Here is a 17927-nt window from a genome sequence, read left to right on the forward strand (position 1 = left end):
TAGTTTGGGGCAAGTCTCTGAGACCCCAAAACGACGTTGTTTTGGCGTACGACCCAAACGCTCAACTCAGTACCTCAAGATCCGCGTGTTTTTTTTACAATTGGGGTATAATTACGACCCCGATCCTTCCGCTTTTTAGATGATCTACAATGTTGTCCGCTTTACCTTTTCTATTTTACCATTTAACTTTATTTTATTTTCATTTTGGTCCTTAGGCCAGTTTTGGGAAATAGACACCGAAAACGGTGCTGTTTCGATGCTGACCCGAAAATTGACTCGACCAGATCCTAGGATCCATCTGTTTTTGTGGCAATGGTCTATTTGCGACCTAGGTCCTTCCGCCTTTAGACCCTTTTTTAATTCGGTCCTAATTTCATTTTTTTCTTTTTTAGATTATACCATTTGATTTTAATCCATTTTCAATTTAGTCCTTATACTGTTGACCCTTCAGGGAATGACATGTACACTATTTTTGGATTAATTGTCTTCGAGGTCCCTGGACTTTTGCGTTGCATTTTAATTTAGCCCTTTTTTAATCTTATTTTTAGACATTAGATTTTATTGGACTTTCAATTTAGTCCTTTATTTCCCATTTCCTTAATTATTTTGCGATTTATGGCTTAATTTCCACTTAAATTTCAATTTAATCCCTAATTTGGTTAACTTTGTTTTTTTTAATTTACTATGCCATTTATTTTAGCATTTAAATTTATACTATTGACGTTTCATTTCGTTTATACATTTTTATTTTTATGCACCATTATTATTATCATTATTTTATTTATTTATATTATTAATATAATAATAATTATGCTATGATTATTATTATTATTATTATTATTATAAATTGATATTCTCATTATTATTGTAGTTGCATTACTATCATCATTTATCAACACATTTATTTATTTATTTATTTTATCTTTTGTTCATTACCCTAATATCGTCCTTCCATTTTTACCTACATGACTATTTCATTTTATTTCGCTATCACTATCCCATGGGTCATATTACAATGTATTTATCGTTTTTACTTTGCCCAAATAAATGTATATCATTTTAAAAGTTACATTCGTTTTACATAATGCATAATAAATATTTAAAACCGAGACAATATTCATTATTTTTAGGATTCGAGGAGTTGTGCTTCTAACTTACGAAGTATGTCATTTTCTAAAATCAAGTAATCGAATATCCATTTTATTTATTTATTTATTTTTCTAAAATAATAATAATAATTGTCGAAACCATTTTTTTGAAAACAAAAATTTAGTTGTCGACTTTAAAAACAAAAATTGAAGTCGCCACCGATCCTTGATTGAGGTGTGATCGGCTCACCTTAAAAATAATTTTGGTCTGCGAAATTTGAGAAAACAGTTCGGAGTCGAGTTAAGCACGAGGAAGGTTAGCACCTCATGCTTAAAATCGGTACCAAATTAATTATTTAATGTCTTGGTGTCGAAAATTTGAAAAGGCTTTAAAAGAAAACTTCTTATCTCGTGAATGAATCTAAATAACAAAACGTTCTTATTTCAAAGAAATAAAACACCACGCCCAGTGAGTTAGGGCACAATATTTTTAAATCTTCAAAATACTGAATATTGCCTTTTGTTTTAGAAATTCTTATTTCGAGATAATAAAATGTCATGACCAGTAAGTTAGGACCCGACATTTTTGAATTCCCGAGAATAAACTTTTCTAAAACAAAAGGCAATATTCGGTATTTTGAAGATTTAAAAATATTGTGCCCTAACTCACTTGGCGTGGTGTTTTATTTCTTTGAAATAAGAATGTTTTGTTATTTTGATTCATTCACGAGATAAGAAGTTTTCTTTTAAAGTCTTTTCAAATTTTCGACACCAAGACATTAAATAATCAATTTGGTACCGATTTTGGGTGTTACGAGGGTGTCAACCCTATAGGAGTCCTGAATAGGTGCTTTTATTATTTCTTGTGTACGTTGAATTATGATTTTATGCATGATACTAACTTGTGTGTTTTGTTTTGGCTGCATGGCATTTTTGACTACATGACATTTCATCATAGAAAAGAGATGTTGATTCATGTTTGGTTGTTAAATAGAGAGCTTGCCACGGAAAATGGATTTCTTGATAAAGCGGAAGATAATACGGTTGTCTGAATATAGTCTAAGAAAACATAACACGAAAAGCCTAACAAGAGGAGTATACGACTTTGCTGCGTGACCTGAGGATTCAAATTGTCAAAGGTTATTCAAAAGTCACCAAAGGTCCCAACCTCTTAAAGAAGCTAATGAACGTGAGTAAGCAAGGAGTTACAACCTAGATCAAACAAAAAGGAGATCAAATTCGTGAGATGCATCTTAATACCTGAATGGTCGATGTCTTTGCTTGGAGTATGAGGGCGAAGCCGTATATATATATCCGCTTTGTGTAAAGAGATTTGCTTTCTAGAGAAGTTTTTTACTAAAGAATTGAACCAGAATCAAGTATCTTTTTTGCATTCATTTCATGCATTTGCATTCCATTACATCATATGCATTAGACACCATTAAATAATCCTAATTAATTAAATCACTGCTCAGTTATGGCACTCGAGCAAAGATTAAAGACATGGATCAGAGATTGGAAAAGCTCGAACAGCACCAGAAAGAAATGCAAGACCAACTTCAGTTACAAGTACAGGAGCGGTTAAACAAGATGCAACGGGATATGTCAGAGAAGATGCAGGAATCCCAAAACAATATGATGGCAAAGTTGACCCAACTGTTGACTAAAGGGGGTGATAAGGGAAAGGGTCCCATGGCTGATATCGAATAGGGTAACGAGGATGAATCACTCTATCCTCCAGGCTGTACTCATCCACGTGTACGAACTCAAGCTGAATATCTGCACAAATCTACTGTCACAATTAGGCCTCAGCAGTTCTAGGCCGGTGCTTCAAAATTCCAGGCTGGATCGGGCTCTAACCCCGGAAACAACCCTGTTAACTCTACCATTCCTGACTTTGATGAAGTGGCTGAGAAGGAAAGAATAAAGGAAGAGTTACTGAAACAGTTAGAAGAAAGGTGCAAGTGGCTCGAGGAGAAGTTTAAGGCGATGGAGGTCACTGAAAGCTATCGTGGGATTAACGCTAAAGAGCTGAGTTTAGTCCCGGACTTGGTACTCCCTCATAAGTTTAAGATGCCGGAATTTGAAAAGTACAATGGGACAAGTTGCCCGGAAGCACATATCACCATGTTCTACAGGCGAATGGCTGGATATGTTAACAATGACCAACTATTGATACATTGTTTCCAAGATAACCTCACAGGGGAAGCATCTAAATGGTACAATCAATTGAGCCGTACCATGATCGGTTCATGGAGGGATTTAGCACAAGCGTTTATGAAACAGTACAATCATGTAACAGACATGATACCTGACAGAATCACCCTTCAAAATATGGAAAAAAAGCCGAACGAGAGCTTTAGGCAATATGCACAAAGGTGGAGGGAAGTTGCTGTTCAAGTTCAGTCGCCGCTATTGGAAAGAGAAACAACAATACTCTTTATCAATACGCTGAAAGCCCAATTCATTACGCATATGTTAGGAAGTGCTACAAAGAGCTTTTCTGACATAGTTATGAATGGTGAAATGATCGAAAATGCTATAAGGAACGGGAAAATTGATGTAGAGGAGAGTAACAAGAGGTCAGTCTCAAAGAGAAGAGAAAATTAGGTTAACAACACAAGTTACTCTAAATCAGTTACCATGAGTCAGCCAGGAAAAGTGGCTGGTAATCAACAGAATTCATCGAGGTAAGATTCCGGCATGAAGACTGAGAAGTTCCAGTTTACACCAATCCCAATACCGTATAGGGAACTGTATCAAAATTTGTTCGATGTACGTGTTGTTTCCCCTTTTCATGTGAAGCCTCTACAACCTCCGTATCCCAAATGGTATGATGCGAACGCACAATGTGACTACCATGCAGGAATTATGGGACATTCAATAGAGAATTGCACTATCTTCAAGAAACTAGTTGAAAGACTCATTGACATGGGTGTTGTCAAGTTTGGTGACTGATCTAGTGCAGAAAATTCGCTACCCAATCATGATTGATAATGGGGTAAATGCAATGTATGAAGAAGTGGTGAGAAATTTTCACATCGATGCCATATGTGCAGACACAATGAAAATGGTTCTTGTTAGATATTCGCCTTTGAGGTGTTCTAAATAATTGGACTACAGAAGAAACCTCTATAGTATTTAGAGTTTGTTAGAGTAATGTTCAGAACACACTTGTTGCTTTTAGCCTAGAAGCAATAAGAACTTCTTTGTGAAATAGGCTCATGTCTGAACATTATTGTTTTAATGAAACACATTATTGCAATCATCTTTGAGCAAACGTTCTTTCATTTTACGATTCTTTCATTCTTTTGGATTTTTTCTGTCAAACCATTCTTTCATTCATAATCATATTATTTATAAACCCATACATTCTTTGTATATTCTTTAGCACCTACAATAGGTCCCTGGATATCAATGACAAGAGTGACGCTGCTACAGACTCAGAATCTCCTTTTGAGTGAGACATGTGTTTAGAGGGATCTCATGACTTTGAAGATGTCATAGATTGTAACTTATCTCTTAACTTGTTGAGGATGGTAAAGCAATAAGAGAAACAAATTTACCTCATGAGGAGACAATGGAGACCGTGACCTTGAGGGAATATGCATGACCGAAGAGACAAAGCAAGACATTATTGAGTTACTTCAAGAATTCAAAGATGTCTTCGCATGGTCATACCAGAGTATGCCCGGGTTAAGCACTGTCATTACAATCTAAACAACAGCACGATATCAAAAATTTACAGTATGTTCCAGATTAATATCATGAATGATGTAGTGAAAACTCTACCAGAGCAATGCCTCTCTTTTTAGTTTATAACAGTTTCTTTTTCTATTGAAGTCAAATTTCTTTCTCTCCGGGTATTGGTTAAGCAAGTTGGATGAAGTAGAACGGATCCAATCGCGATGTGATCAATTGAACTTGATAGAAGAAAAAAGGCTAAAAGCTATTCATTACGGTCAGATGTACCAGAAATGAATGATGCGAGCCTATAACAAAAGGTTCGTCTCAGAGAATTCTACGAGGGTGACCAAATTTTGAAGATTTTCCCTCTATAAAAAATGTTTTGGAGGGGAACAGATGCCAAATTGGGAAGAACCTTATGTTATAGAGAAAGTTTTTTTTTCTAAAGGAGCTTTGCTTGTGAGCGAGATGGATGATAAGTCCTGTAAACTCAGATTTAGTCAGGAAATACTCCGCTTAAAGAAGGAGATGACCAAGGTAAAAACCAACAAAGGGCACTTTGAGTCATTAAAAAATGATGAAATGAAAAAAATAAAAAAGTGAAAAGGAAAAATGAAAAATGGAAAAAGTAAAATGGAGAGGCTAAGGTGAAAACCTGCAAAGGGCACCTTAGACCAAAGGGGATTTGAGTTGAAAACTTGAAAAGGGCGGCTCAAATATTGATCAGAATGGGGCATGAGATTATCAGAGCAGCTCAAATACTGATCAGAATGGGGCATGCAGTGGTCTTGCTATACCTGAATCAATAGAAAAGGGTAAGCGACATCGTGGGGCATCGACAAAGTAGTATAGATCTCCTAAACACATGTTAAACTCAGAATGGTCTTTGAAAAGTTTGTACAGAGAAGTTCAAGCTATGATATTTGGGGCACCTAATCCTTATACCATTTTTGTTATTCTTGGAACACTTCATTCGTTTTCAAGACACGCATTCCTAAATCAATTTCTTTGTTATTCATCTTTATTATCTTTGACAATTTATTCATTTTGAGCTATAAGAACCAATTTTATTTTATCCATCATTTTGTTCTTTTTGCAAGCATGTTGCATTAGAATAATGATTAATAGGCTAATAAAACTTTCACAATTGAAGTTTTGCATATTGCTCTAGAAGTTTTTAAATAATATAGGAACCTGAAACAGGACTATTGTTTAGAACGCACAAGGTTTAAAGATTGGATATATAATAAGGAAGAGTCTAAATTAAGACTATCCCTTTGAACTTTGTTGTCTAAAACAAAATGACAAGATGTCGTGTTGGTGACAAAGCTTTAATGAACAAGCAAACAATGATCACCGAATAATAATAAGAAGTTGTTCTTGGAGAAGAAAATTTTTCATTTGTGCATGTGCATTTGGTATGACACCCTGGGAATGGTGTAAGAGACCAAAGAGTTTCACATCCTGTATCCTTGAATTGTGATAGCAGAGGATTGAGAAAAGGCCAAAACTTTTTACTCTTGGGTTACAACGGGAGGAAGATGGTACAAATTTTTGCATCCCAGTGGATCAAACTTGGAGGTTTACAGTGGGGGCAATCTGGTCAAGTGTTTCTTTGGAGACGCCAGCCGAGAAAAAAGGCGCTATAGCACATTTGCGATAAAAATTTAATAAACTTTGAGTAGTGATAACCCAAGTGATAATGAGGGATCATTCTCGAAAAATGACATTCTGTATTCATCCAAATGTCATTCATACATGTCTAGTTAGGAGCATTTGATTCATTCTGTTCATGACATCCTATTAGGCATAATTAGGTTCATAAGATAAATTATACAGGTTATGTTCCACAGAGAACAAATCGGTGAAATCATAAAGCCTTATCTCCCTGAGCAACAGTGGAGCAGGTTGAAAAGATAACAGATATTGTCTTCCCATACTGGTGGTGAAGTAGATCGAAGATAATGGATCTTGTCTTCATGTATTGACATGAAGTAGATCAGAGATAGTGGATCTTGTCTTCCTGTACTGGCAGTGAAGTAGATCGAAGAAAGCAGATCTTGTCTTCCTATACTGGTGGCGAAGTAGATCAAAGAAAGCAGATCTTATCTTCCCATACTAGTAGTGAAGTAGATCGAAAAAAGCAGATCTTGTCTTCATGTATTGGCGTGAAGTAGATCGAAGATAACAGATCTTGTCTTCCCGTACTGGTGGAGAAGTAGATCGAAGAAAGCAGATCTTGTCTTCATGTATTGGCGTGAAGTAGATCGAAGATAGCAAATCTTGTCTTCATGTATTGGCGTGAAGTAGATCAAAGATAACAGATCTTGTCTTCCCATACTGGTGGCGAAGTAGATCGAAGAAAGCAGATCTTGTCTTCATGTATTGGCGTGAAGTAGATCGAAGATAGTAGATCTTGTATTCATTTATTGACATGAAGTAGATCGAGATAAAATATCTTGTCTTCATGTATTGACATGAAGTAAATCAGAGATAATGGATCTTGTCTTCATGTATTGACATAAAATAGATCAAAGATAGCAGATCTTGTCTTCTCATACTAGTGGTGAAATATATCGAATATAGCAGATCTTGTATTCATGTATTGACATGAAGTAGATCAGAGATAGCAGATCTTGTCTTCATGTATTGACATGAAGTAGATCAGAGATAATGGATCTTGTCTTCATGTATTGACATAAAGTAGATCAAAGATAGCAGATCTTGTCTTCCCATACTGGTGGTGAAGTAGATCGAAGATAGTAGATCTTGTCTTCATGTATTGACATAAAGAAGATCAGAGATAGCAGATCTTGTCTTCATGTATTGACATGAAGTAGATCAGAGATAATGGATCTTGTCTTCATGTATTGACATGAAGTAGATCAAAGATAGCAGATCTTGTCTTCCCATACTGGTGGTGAAGTAGATCGAAGATAGCAGATCTTGTCTTCATGTATTGACATGATGTAGATCAGAGATAATGGATCTTGTCTTCATGTATTGACATGAAGTAGATCAAAGATAGCAAATTTTGTCTTCCCATACTGGTGGTGAAGTAGATCGAAGATAATGGATCTTGTCTTCATGTATTGACATGAAGTAGATCAGAGATAGCAGATCTTGTCTACCTGTACTAGTAGCGAAGCAGATTAAAGATAGCAAATTTTGTTCTTCTAAGAAGCTACAACGTATGAATCCTATCTCCCCGACATTACGGTGGAGTAGATTGAAGTACCAGTTCCTATACCTCTGAAGATGCAGTAGGAAGGAATAAGGCTACCTGAAGAAGAAAAGCATTGAAAAAGTCAAGCCAGTAAGACTGGGCACAATTGGGGCTTTTAGTCTTTGCTCTGTTCCCGTTACACGACAAAGAGCAAAGAGGGCAAGCTATAATGAGCCCAATTGGCTGGGCCCGCCTAAAACAAAAAGAAAATTGCTTTTTGTAATAGCAGGCCTAAACCCATCTAAGGTCCAATTTACCCAAGCCCATATCAGCCTTAACCCAAAAAAAGAAAAAGAACCCTACAGATTTTGCCCCAGTAGCATCACCACGCACCACCCCTCATAACGCCAGACACGCCGCTCAGACGCCAAAGTAGACTGCAACAACAAACGCAAACAATACAACGAAGAAAAAGGAACAAAACAACAACAAAAAACAAAATAGATTTCTTTTGATTTTGTTCATTTTTTTTCTTTTCTATTTCGGCTATTTAAAGCCGTGAAAGATCAGTGAAAGGGGGAGATACTAAGATATACAGAGAAAAAAATTAAAGGAGAGATACAAAAAATTGTTCTTTGAATAAATGTGATTTTTTCGTTCTATCTTCGTTTAATGTTCGCCATTTTTTTAGATCATTTGTTTTTATTTTTGCTCAAAATATAAAGAAATGAGAGATGAGATCTTACCTTTTTTGTCGAAGTTGCCGGATTGTTGCCATCTCCGTCGCGATTGGAGCATTGGCACAGGCGAACCGCGGCGCAAAATGGGTTAAGAAGAAACCCTAGCAGTGCCATGGTTTTAAAAAAAGAATAAAATGATTTTAATTTTTTTGCTTTGTTTTGTTTAATTAAAACTAAGACAAAAACGACGCCGTTTTAATGGCCAGACCCGCGCGTTGACCCGACCCGCAAGTAGGGTCCGCGCGTTCTGGCCTGAATGGTCCATTTGCGAATTTGTTCCTTTAATTTTTAAAATCGTTTTTTAAATCAGTTTTTGTTTCTTTTAAATGTGGCCACACATCTTATTTTTGTTTCAAAATAGTCCCCATTGCTGCGCAGAGTTTTAGGGGCGGGATTATTTTCCCTTTTAGTCCTCCATTGTTGTTCGCACATTCAAGTTTGTCCTTTTTTATTTATGATTCTTGAGAAAGATCGTGTCCTAACTTACTGGATTGCGATTATTTTTCGATGAATTTAGAAAGCCAAGTATTCATTTCGCAATAAATTCACAAATTTCAAATAAAAGCTTATTCTCGGGAATTCAAAAATGTCGGGTCCTAACTTACTGGTCATGACATTTTATTATCTTGAAATAAGAATTTCTAAAACAAAAGGCAATATTCGGTATTTTGAAGATTTAAAAATATTGTGCCCTAACTCACTGGGCGTGGTGTTTTATTTCTTTGAAGTGAGAATGTTTTGTTATTTTGATTCATTCACGAGATAAGAAGTTTTCTTTTAAAGTCTTTTCAAATTTTCGACACCAAGACATTAAATAATCAATTTGGTACCGATTTTGGGCGTTACGAGGGTGCTAACCCTTCCTCGTGCGTAACTGACTCCCGAACCTGTTTTCTCAAATTTCGCAGACCAAAATTATTTTTAAGGTGAGCCGATCACACCTCAATCAAGGATCGGTGGCGACTCCAATTTTTGTTTTTAAAGTCGACAACTAAATTTTTGTTTTCAAAAAAATGGTTTCGACAATAATAATAAGATTTAAAATAAGACCAAATGGTGTTTGTTCTTGTTTTTGAAGATTCAAAGCATCGTGTCCTAACTCACGGGGTACGATCTTTTCTCCTCGACTAACTCGTAATAAGGCCTTTTCGTAAAATTTAATTTAGCTAATTGGTCTTAAAGAACGTCATGCAAACAAAGAGGGGTCGTAGTTTAATTTCTCTTCGAATTTTCAACTTCCGACATCAAAACATCAAGTAACCAACTAGGTACCAATTTTAGGCATTATGAGGGTGCTAATCATTCCTCATACGTAACCGACTCCCGAACCCTTTTTTTTGGATTTGTAAGACTGAATATTATCGTTTTAACAAATCTAACGTTTTATTAAAATGGTCGAGTTTTGAGGTGATCCAATCACACCTATGTAAAAAAGGTTGGTGGCAACTCCATCTTCGTTTTCAAAATAAAGTCGATTTCAAAAAAAAAGGCTTCGACAATGTGTAATAAATGAAGAAAGTTTAAAATAAAAACTTTTCTAGTAGTATCGAAAATTTAAAATTTATTGAAATCTCTAATCACTGCTCTGAAAATGTCTCACGTTCAAGAATCAAGCCAGAATCTGTAAAAATATTAAAAGAGGGAGTGAGTTTAACTACTCAATAAGAAACTCACATTGCCTTTAGTTAGGTTAAGCAAACACGAAAACGTTTAGACCAAATATTTAGTAGAAATTAATGCATAATTGCAAGATTTATGGATAATTCGTAATAAATAATTCAAAGCATATTCTCTATATAAAATGTGTTAAAGACAAACTAATAATTCTTGAAATATCGATAGATAAAAATCAACTTTCTTTTTTATCTCTATGGCCATCCTTAACCTCATTGAAAAAGGCCAAAAACCACAACCAACCCTCATAAGAGTGGGTTGGAGCAAAAAACACAACTAACCTCGGTGGGAATGGGTCAAAAATCACTATTCTAAATTGGTGGCATGGTTGAAACCGATTTCTAAACACGAAATACATGTTGACATGACCAATGTTTAACTCCCATTGATAAGATTAAAACATGGTATATTAGGAGCAAATTCAAAACAATAAAAATCTGAGCTTAGTACAAAATATATTCCTATATACTTATGGTCAAAATATCATATATAAATTTTGCATAAATGGCATTACACATTTGAAGCTAGCTTTTTTAGAATTAAACATTAAAGGAATGCCAAATCACTTACCTAGTCTACTAAACTGACACATGAGCAACGAATTTCGCAAATCTCTTAATAAATTAAAATTTAAGAATGGAACTTAAAAATCAAAACTCGATCAACAAATTAGAAGCTTAAAAGATATGACTTTCCGTAGTACTCCCAAGACTACATTTCAGTTGTGTGGCAATCTCCAAACAAACTAGGAAATAATTGTAAAATTTAATAAAACTATATTTTTAATATTATAAATTTATTTATTATACTTATTTATGTTGAATCTATTCAATGATTTTATCTATTTAAAATTTTAACTAATTAATAATATAGCAAGAAAATATTTTGATAATGTTTTAAATTTTGTATATAATAAAATTTTGATTTGATCCGATTCTTGTAATTTATTAACACAATTATTGATATAACATCATTCTATGTTTATATATTGCATACATAAATAATTATATTTATCCAATATAAAGATATATTGATGTCGTTATTTCTTTAAATGTGTATGATTAAATCAAAATTAAAGTTTCAAGTATACATTTGAACCACAATTAGAGTTTCACCAAATTAAAGTTCATGTATAATTTTGAGCTTATTCTTCAATCTATTCTCCTCTTCATCATCTTGAATCAACATCAACTTCTAATAATGCAATTAACTTAGTTATAATTACATAAATGTTGATTGTTTATCAATATTAACTAAGCAAATTCTCTGTTAGTATTCTATGCAGTTGCAGACAAATAAAGACCCAATTTGCATTCTAAAAGTTATTTTATAGGATTTCTGAATTTTAACTATCTTGAAGGTTATAAATATCTATTTTAAATTGTTCTAAGGTCTTGTAATTTTTAATAAATGAATAACTTTAAAATTTTATGGAACAAACTCAAAAATGAAGCTACAAAATAAATAAAGTTGATTGGTTTATAATTATATTGAGTTCATTTAAAGCATAAGAGGTACCCAACAACACACTCAAGAAACAAAACTTTAAAAAAGCAGAAATAACCACAAACAACTTTCATCTCTTCGCCCCTTGCATGGATAAAGCACATACCTTAGAGCTTCAATTTTCTATCATAAATCCAACTAAATTTAACATTGGGTGCTTCCTTAGCCCTTAATTGAGCTCTCACTTCCAGCTTTCTAAGTCTTTGAGGAAGTTGACACACAAATTCTTGAGCTTTTCGCCCACCAGCCGAAAGTCCAGTTAATTCCTTCACCTTCCATTGATCCACCAAGAACTCTAGAATATCAGTATAGTCCTTGGTAGTGTAAACTCCAAGTCTTTGTGCAACAGTTGAAAAGTGGTTGAAAAGGTTTTCATCTTGGCCATCATACATGAATTGAGCAGGCATGGTGATATTCTTCCTCATCATGTCAGCAAAGGCTCGGGCAGTTTCATCAGGATCGATCTCAAACAGCTTTTCAACGATTTTAGTATAGGCTGTCTCATGCCGCTTTTCATCTGCGGCAATGAAACCACATAGTCTAGCCAACTCAATATTCTCATGCCCTTTAGCAATTTTGGCAGTATTCTTGTGGGAAATAAAAGTTGCCCTTTCTTGGAATGATGTGTAGATGTATGCAAGATATGGATTGTTTTCTGCTTTCATGTCCTAGAAACATTCAAAAGAAAATTTTATTTAATAAAGTAATAGATATAGTAAATATCTTATACTACAAGAAGTGAGTAACCTACTTACCATTCCTGAACCAATTAAATACTGGATTGTCTTTTCGATTTGTCTCATGTCGACTCTTCCAGACAAGTAGAGATACTTATTAAGCAGATCACCATGCCTGTTTTCTTCAGCAGTCCAAGCCCTTGTCCAAATTGCCCAAGGAGTAGGGCTAGCGCCTGTTTCATCACGAACTCCATCTAAGGTATTAAGCATTGTTTGGTAAGTCGGAAGGGCTTCCTCTGTGATCATATCTCCAACCAGAACCACAAAGTAATCATCTGGGATCTCCTTTGCCCTTTCCCTTAACTCTTCCACCTGCTCATTGAATCCATCCGACGTAGGATCTGGAAGAAAATCCTGGGGTTCCCAACTTTTCTCAACTGGTTTCAGGTGAATTAGAATGTTGTTCTCAACCCAGTTATCTAATGATTTAAAAATCTCAATCTTTTGCGGTGGCATAGAATGTGTGATCTGATCTTGCACCTTCAGATGAGGCATGAATTTTTTTCTTAGATTCTCAACTTTCCTGGATTCAAATAAATTTCATTCATATGGTTAGATGTATACTAGATTATATAACATGGTGGTGGTAGCAAGTGGGTAAGTTTTGTGTCAGCACTCTAAGCTTTAAGCTAAGTCCTCAAAATAACATCTTGTTTTCTCCTATTTCTAGTGTACGAGGGAAAATATTTTAGATGAAAAGAGAAAAGATTATGTGAAAATATATTTATGAAATATTTATATAAAAATATATTTGTGTTAAAATAATGATTTACATTTTGATGCTCTATAATTTTATGCATTATCAATAAATTAGATGCTGACATATATATAAAAGGATTTATTTTAAAAAACTTTAACTTTACAAAAGTCATTTTAGTTATTCGTTTAATTTTTTACCTTTTTAGTCCTTGAATTTTCAGTTTTGTCGAATCAACCCAAAATGGATGGATAGAAATGTTAACATTTATTAACTTTCTTTGACATGGCATACACATAGATATATTAACATTTAATTAATTTTTCAAAATTTAAAAATATTAAAATATTTTTATATACTTTAAAATAATTTTAATTATTTTTAATTTTAAAAATAATTTTTAAATTTTAAAAATTAATTAAATGCTTACGTGTCATCCACGTGGCAATCCACGTGTATGCCATGTCAAAAAGTTTAAAAAATGTTAACTTTTCCATCTATTTTGGGGTGATTTGATAAAAAATCAATTTAAAGACTAAAAAGGCGAAAAATTAAATGAAGGGCTCAAATAAATTTTTTTATAAATTTAGAGAGCCAAATAAGTCATTATGCCAAAATGACAATACATATAATTGTATAAGGTAAGTGCATTAAATATTAATCCTTAATCTAGTTTTTTTTCTCAAAACAGAGCAGTCTTTCTAATTAAGGGAGCATTTGATACCATTGAAAATTTTCAAATTAAATGCATTTAATAAATATTTTAATTTTTATTTAATAAAAAATTTCAACAAAAAAAGTTAAATAAGATAAGTAGATTGGTAACTATTTATCACTTAATATAAAAAATATTTAGTCTATTTTATTTTATTAAAAATTAAAATAAATTATCATTTTATTTAAAAAAGAATTATTCAAATTACCGTATTTATCTTTCATTTAAAACTATCTAAAATAATATAAAATATTATGTTAATAAGATTAAAATTAAAATAAATAATCTTTTAAAATCAATATTTACTTGAATCAAACAAACATAATTATATTCAATACTTATATTCACTAATTTACCAAACAATTTTCTAATATAAATCCAGCACTTATAAAATTTAGTAGTAAAAATTCAGTACTTAATTTATCAACACTAAAATTTTAATTTACCAAACACACTCTAAATTGATTCTTTGTTAATTTATAACATCAAATCCAATCAATAACTTTATATAAGTAAATATATATATATATATATTGTTACACGAATTACTTAAAATATGAATATTTTATAAAAATTATATTACTTAATTTTGATAAAATAATTTAAAAATATATCATTGATAATACAATTTTAAGTTAGTTTTATAAATTTATAAATTTTATAAATATAATTTCAATTATGTATTATAAAATACTTTTACTTAATTAATAACGTATATAAATGCTTAGAATCATAATTATAAAATTTAATATTATCTTCTACTATCAATCATTTACTTTTGTGGCATATTATTTTACCCATAATACACTTTACTTGTGTATTGTAAATTATTTATTAATATGTAATGATGCGTTTACATTTATGTTATTATTTAGTTACTATTATTTTACCTCTAAGTGTATTGTTTATTAAATCATCTCAAAATGGATTAAAAAAAGTAATATTTGTTAATTTTGTTGATGTTACCATGCATATGCGACGTAAACACTTAATTATTTTTAAAAAAATAATTTTTATATTTTTTGAATTTTAAAAATTAAAAATTAACTAATTGTTGACGTGATATCCACGTGATGCCACGTCAGTAAAATTAACAAAGTTAAAATTTTTTTATCCATTTCAAGTGATTTGACAAACAACCCAACTCAAATTTAAAGGCTAAAAAAAAAGATTAAAAAAAAAAATTAAACGAGAAACAATAAAGTTGAAACAAAATGCGGTAGCTGCATGTTGTTCCTATAAATGCTATAATAACCATTAATGACCAATAAATAAGTAACTAAAATTTTAATATCATTAAATTTGGTGCCTATAAATGTTATTTATCAATCATTACAATTTATACAAATTTAGATTTTATTTATGAAATTTATTGTATATTATGAATAAATTACATATAGATAATCATTTAACTATTTAATAAGCTTGGACTCTATCCCAACTATTAAAATTAGAGTAAATTATATCGTTCATCATTCTAAATAGGCATAATTTTGTTGGTGTTGCAATGCTATGTCAGTTAATTAAATTTTTAAAATAAAATATATTTTTATAATTTTATACTTTTTTCAAAAATAATTTATATATATTTTTGAATTTTAAAAACTTAAAAATTAATTAATTGCTAACATTACATCTACGTTATGTCACATTAGCAAAATTAACAAACATTAAAATTTTCATATGAATGAATTGATGAACAAATACAAGTTTAAAAACTAAAAAAGTGAGAAGCTAAAGTTTTGTTTTTAACATTGAAAGCTAAGTCATTATCATTTTTAAAATTCATATAGCCATATGACATTTGTGGTGGCTACCGATATCATCTAACATCCTATAAATGATATAATAATTATAGGTCTTAAATTTGGTGCCTAAATTGACAGCTGTAATGATTAAAGTCAACCCAAAGCTCATTCATAGTAGAGTAATTTTATGTGTAATTTACTCTCTCTTTTCTCTTTTTATGCATCATATACAGTTTACTATCAATATTTTCATCATGCACAATCGTTTTACAATTGTTAATCTTTATAATTAGGATAATTATGATCAATATTTTCTATTATATTTTTAATTAATTACTAATCATAAAAATGAAATTCCTTTCTTCAATTTTTTTGCAATCCTAGAAATGTGTAATTTTTAATTATTTGTTTATATATTAATCATTCACTAAGTATTTTACTCGTTTAAAGCTCTTATTTTAGAATTATTTAACATGGTGATCAAATTATGTAATAAAAATATTCTATTTTTTAACAAAAAAAAGATGATTGTGAGTTGCCTTAACATAGTTTCAATAGTTGTATTTTAAAGATGATTATGTTCTTAAAAGAGTAAATAATATTTTATTTCATTTATATGAATAGTTTATGCAATAATTACTCTAAATTTATCCCTAAAATATTAAATGTTTAATATCTTCTTCTAATAAATTATATTAAAAGAAATCAATGTAAAATTCTACGATTTAATGGCTTAGTTATGGCCTAACCTACTGTATTTAATTAAACTAACGGAATTTATTATTATATAATTAATTCATTTAAATTTAGAAAAATTAATAAAAAGATGTATATCAAATAAATGAAGTTTTTAGTGGTAAGTATAGTAAAAAAAAAGGAAGGGAAAATGGTGTTGAATCTCCCTCCTAAGGTGAACTAGAAATGGAAAGGTGAATGGGACATTAATATGGCAAGGTGGTATAAAACTCTGGGGGAGACGTCAACTTTATTGGGAGATGCATGTATCATTCATGGGAGTTAACGAATTCCACAAATATTATTAAAACGCAAGAGGTTTAATTTTGGGAAAGGAACTGGTTTTATGCTAAACTTGGGGGTGGACATCCCGTTCTTTGTTTCTATTTTTGGGTTCATCTGACATTGGTGCATTCTTGTTCTATACAAGGCGTGTCAGAGCAACTGTATTGGAGTTTCATTACTGCTTGGGATTAGGTGTACTTGTGGTTGGTCTTAACTGTTCTTCGTTCTTTCTCAGCCCATCCTAAACATTGATCAAACAAAGAGAAAGGACAAAAGACAGTAAAAGTAGTAATATATGTAATAGTATTGTCCAAATCGAATTTTATCTTAATATATATTCATAGGCAGTTGCTGTGGATCATTTGTTGTTTGGTTGCAGGGAGTGGTGGACCTGGGAGGTATACTATGAGGACTGATTATCAGATGTTTATGTTGGGATTATTCTCTTTGTTCCTAGGATAAAATTTTTAAATAAAAAATTTAAAACTAAGGAACTTAGTGCAGAAACTCAAGTGAAGAAATAACAAGAGTAACACAATAAGAACTAACATGTTGGCAGAAGGCACAGTGGATGTCATGAAAAACCTGGGAGATCCGAAGCTCGCCATTGCTGGAAGACCAAAACATGGGACTTCCTGCGACTGGAAACTCATACTAACCAATTTCAATGCCATTTTCTTTTCTTCCTTCTGATTTATATTTAGATTCTTTCTTATTCGGGAGTTCCCCTCTGCTTTTGTAAGGAAGAATGAGCCCTATTTATACTCTTACTTTTATCACATTACCCCTAACTTTTCTTTAAATTACTGATTGCCCTTGTATGGTGGATATAATGATTTATTCACTTCTTCAAAATTATTTTTAATTTTTAAACTTTTTTAGTCATTAAATTTGTATTGTTTATCAAATCACTCCAAAATGAATAGAAAATTTAAGAGAAAGGATTGTATGAAAGTGCAATTCTACCTCATCTCTATCCCTTTCCAATAGTAGAATGACAAATCAAAATTTTCCTATTAATTTTTAGTATTTTTAGTAGAATTTAAATGTTTCAAGAGTAAAAATCTGATTTGTCATTCTCTTATTGGAAATGGATAGGGATGACCTGAAATCACAGTTTCATATAATCTCTTCTCGAAAAAGAGATTA

At 31.9% G+C, this 17927-nt stretch overlaps 1 protein-coding gene across 1 annotated transcript; it reads right to left on the bottom strand.

The window, feature by feature from the left end:
• Positions 1–11803: 11803 nt before the first annotated feature.
• On the bottom strand, positions 11804–17505 carry LOC105776818 (stearoyl-[acyl-carrier-protein] 9-desaturase, chloroplastic). Its single transcript, XM_012599729.2, has 3 exons — positions 17328–17505; positions 12617–13121; positions 11804–12529 (listed from the first exon to the last, which is right to left on the bottom strand). The coding sequence occupies exons 1-3, from the start codon at positions 17450–17452 to the stop codon at positions 11969–11971; spliced, it is 1191 nt and encodes a 396-aa protein (XP_012455183.1). The 5' UTR covers positions 17453–17505; the 3' UTR covers positions 11804–11968.
• Between the last annotated feature and the right edge of the window lie 422 nt (positions 17506–17927).

Source organism: Gossypium raimondii, chromosome 10, assembly GCF_025698545.1.
Source record: "Gossypium raimondii isolate GPD5lz chromosome 10, ASM2569854v1, whole genome shotgun sequence".
In the NCBI taxonomy this organism is placed as follows: Eukaryota; Viridiplantae; Streptophyta; class Magnoliopsida; order Malvales; family Malvaceae; genus Gossypium; species Gossypium raimondii.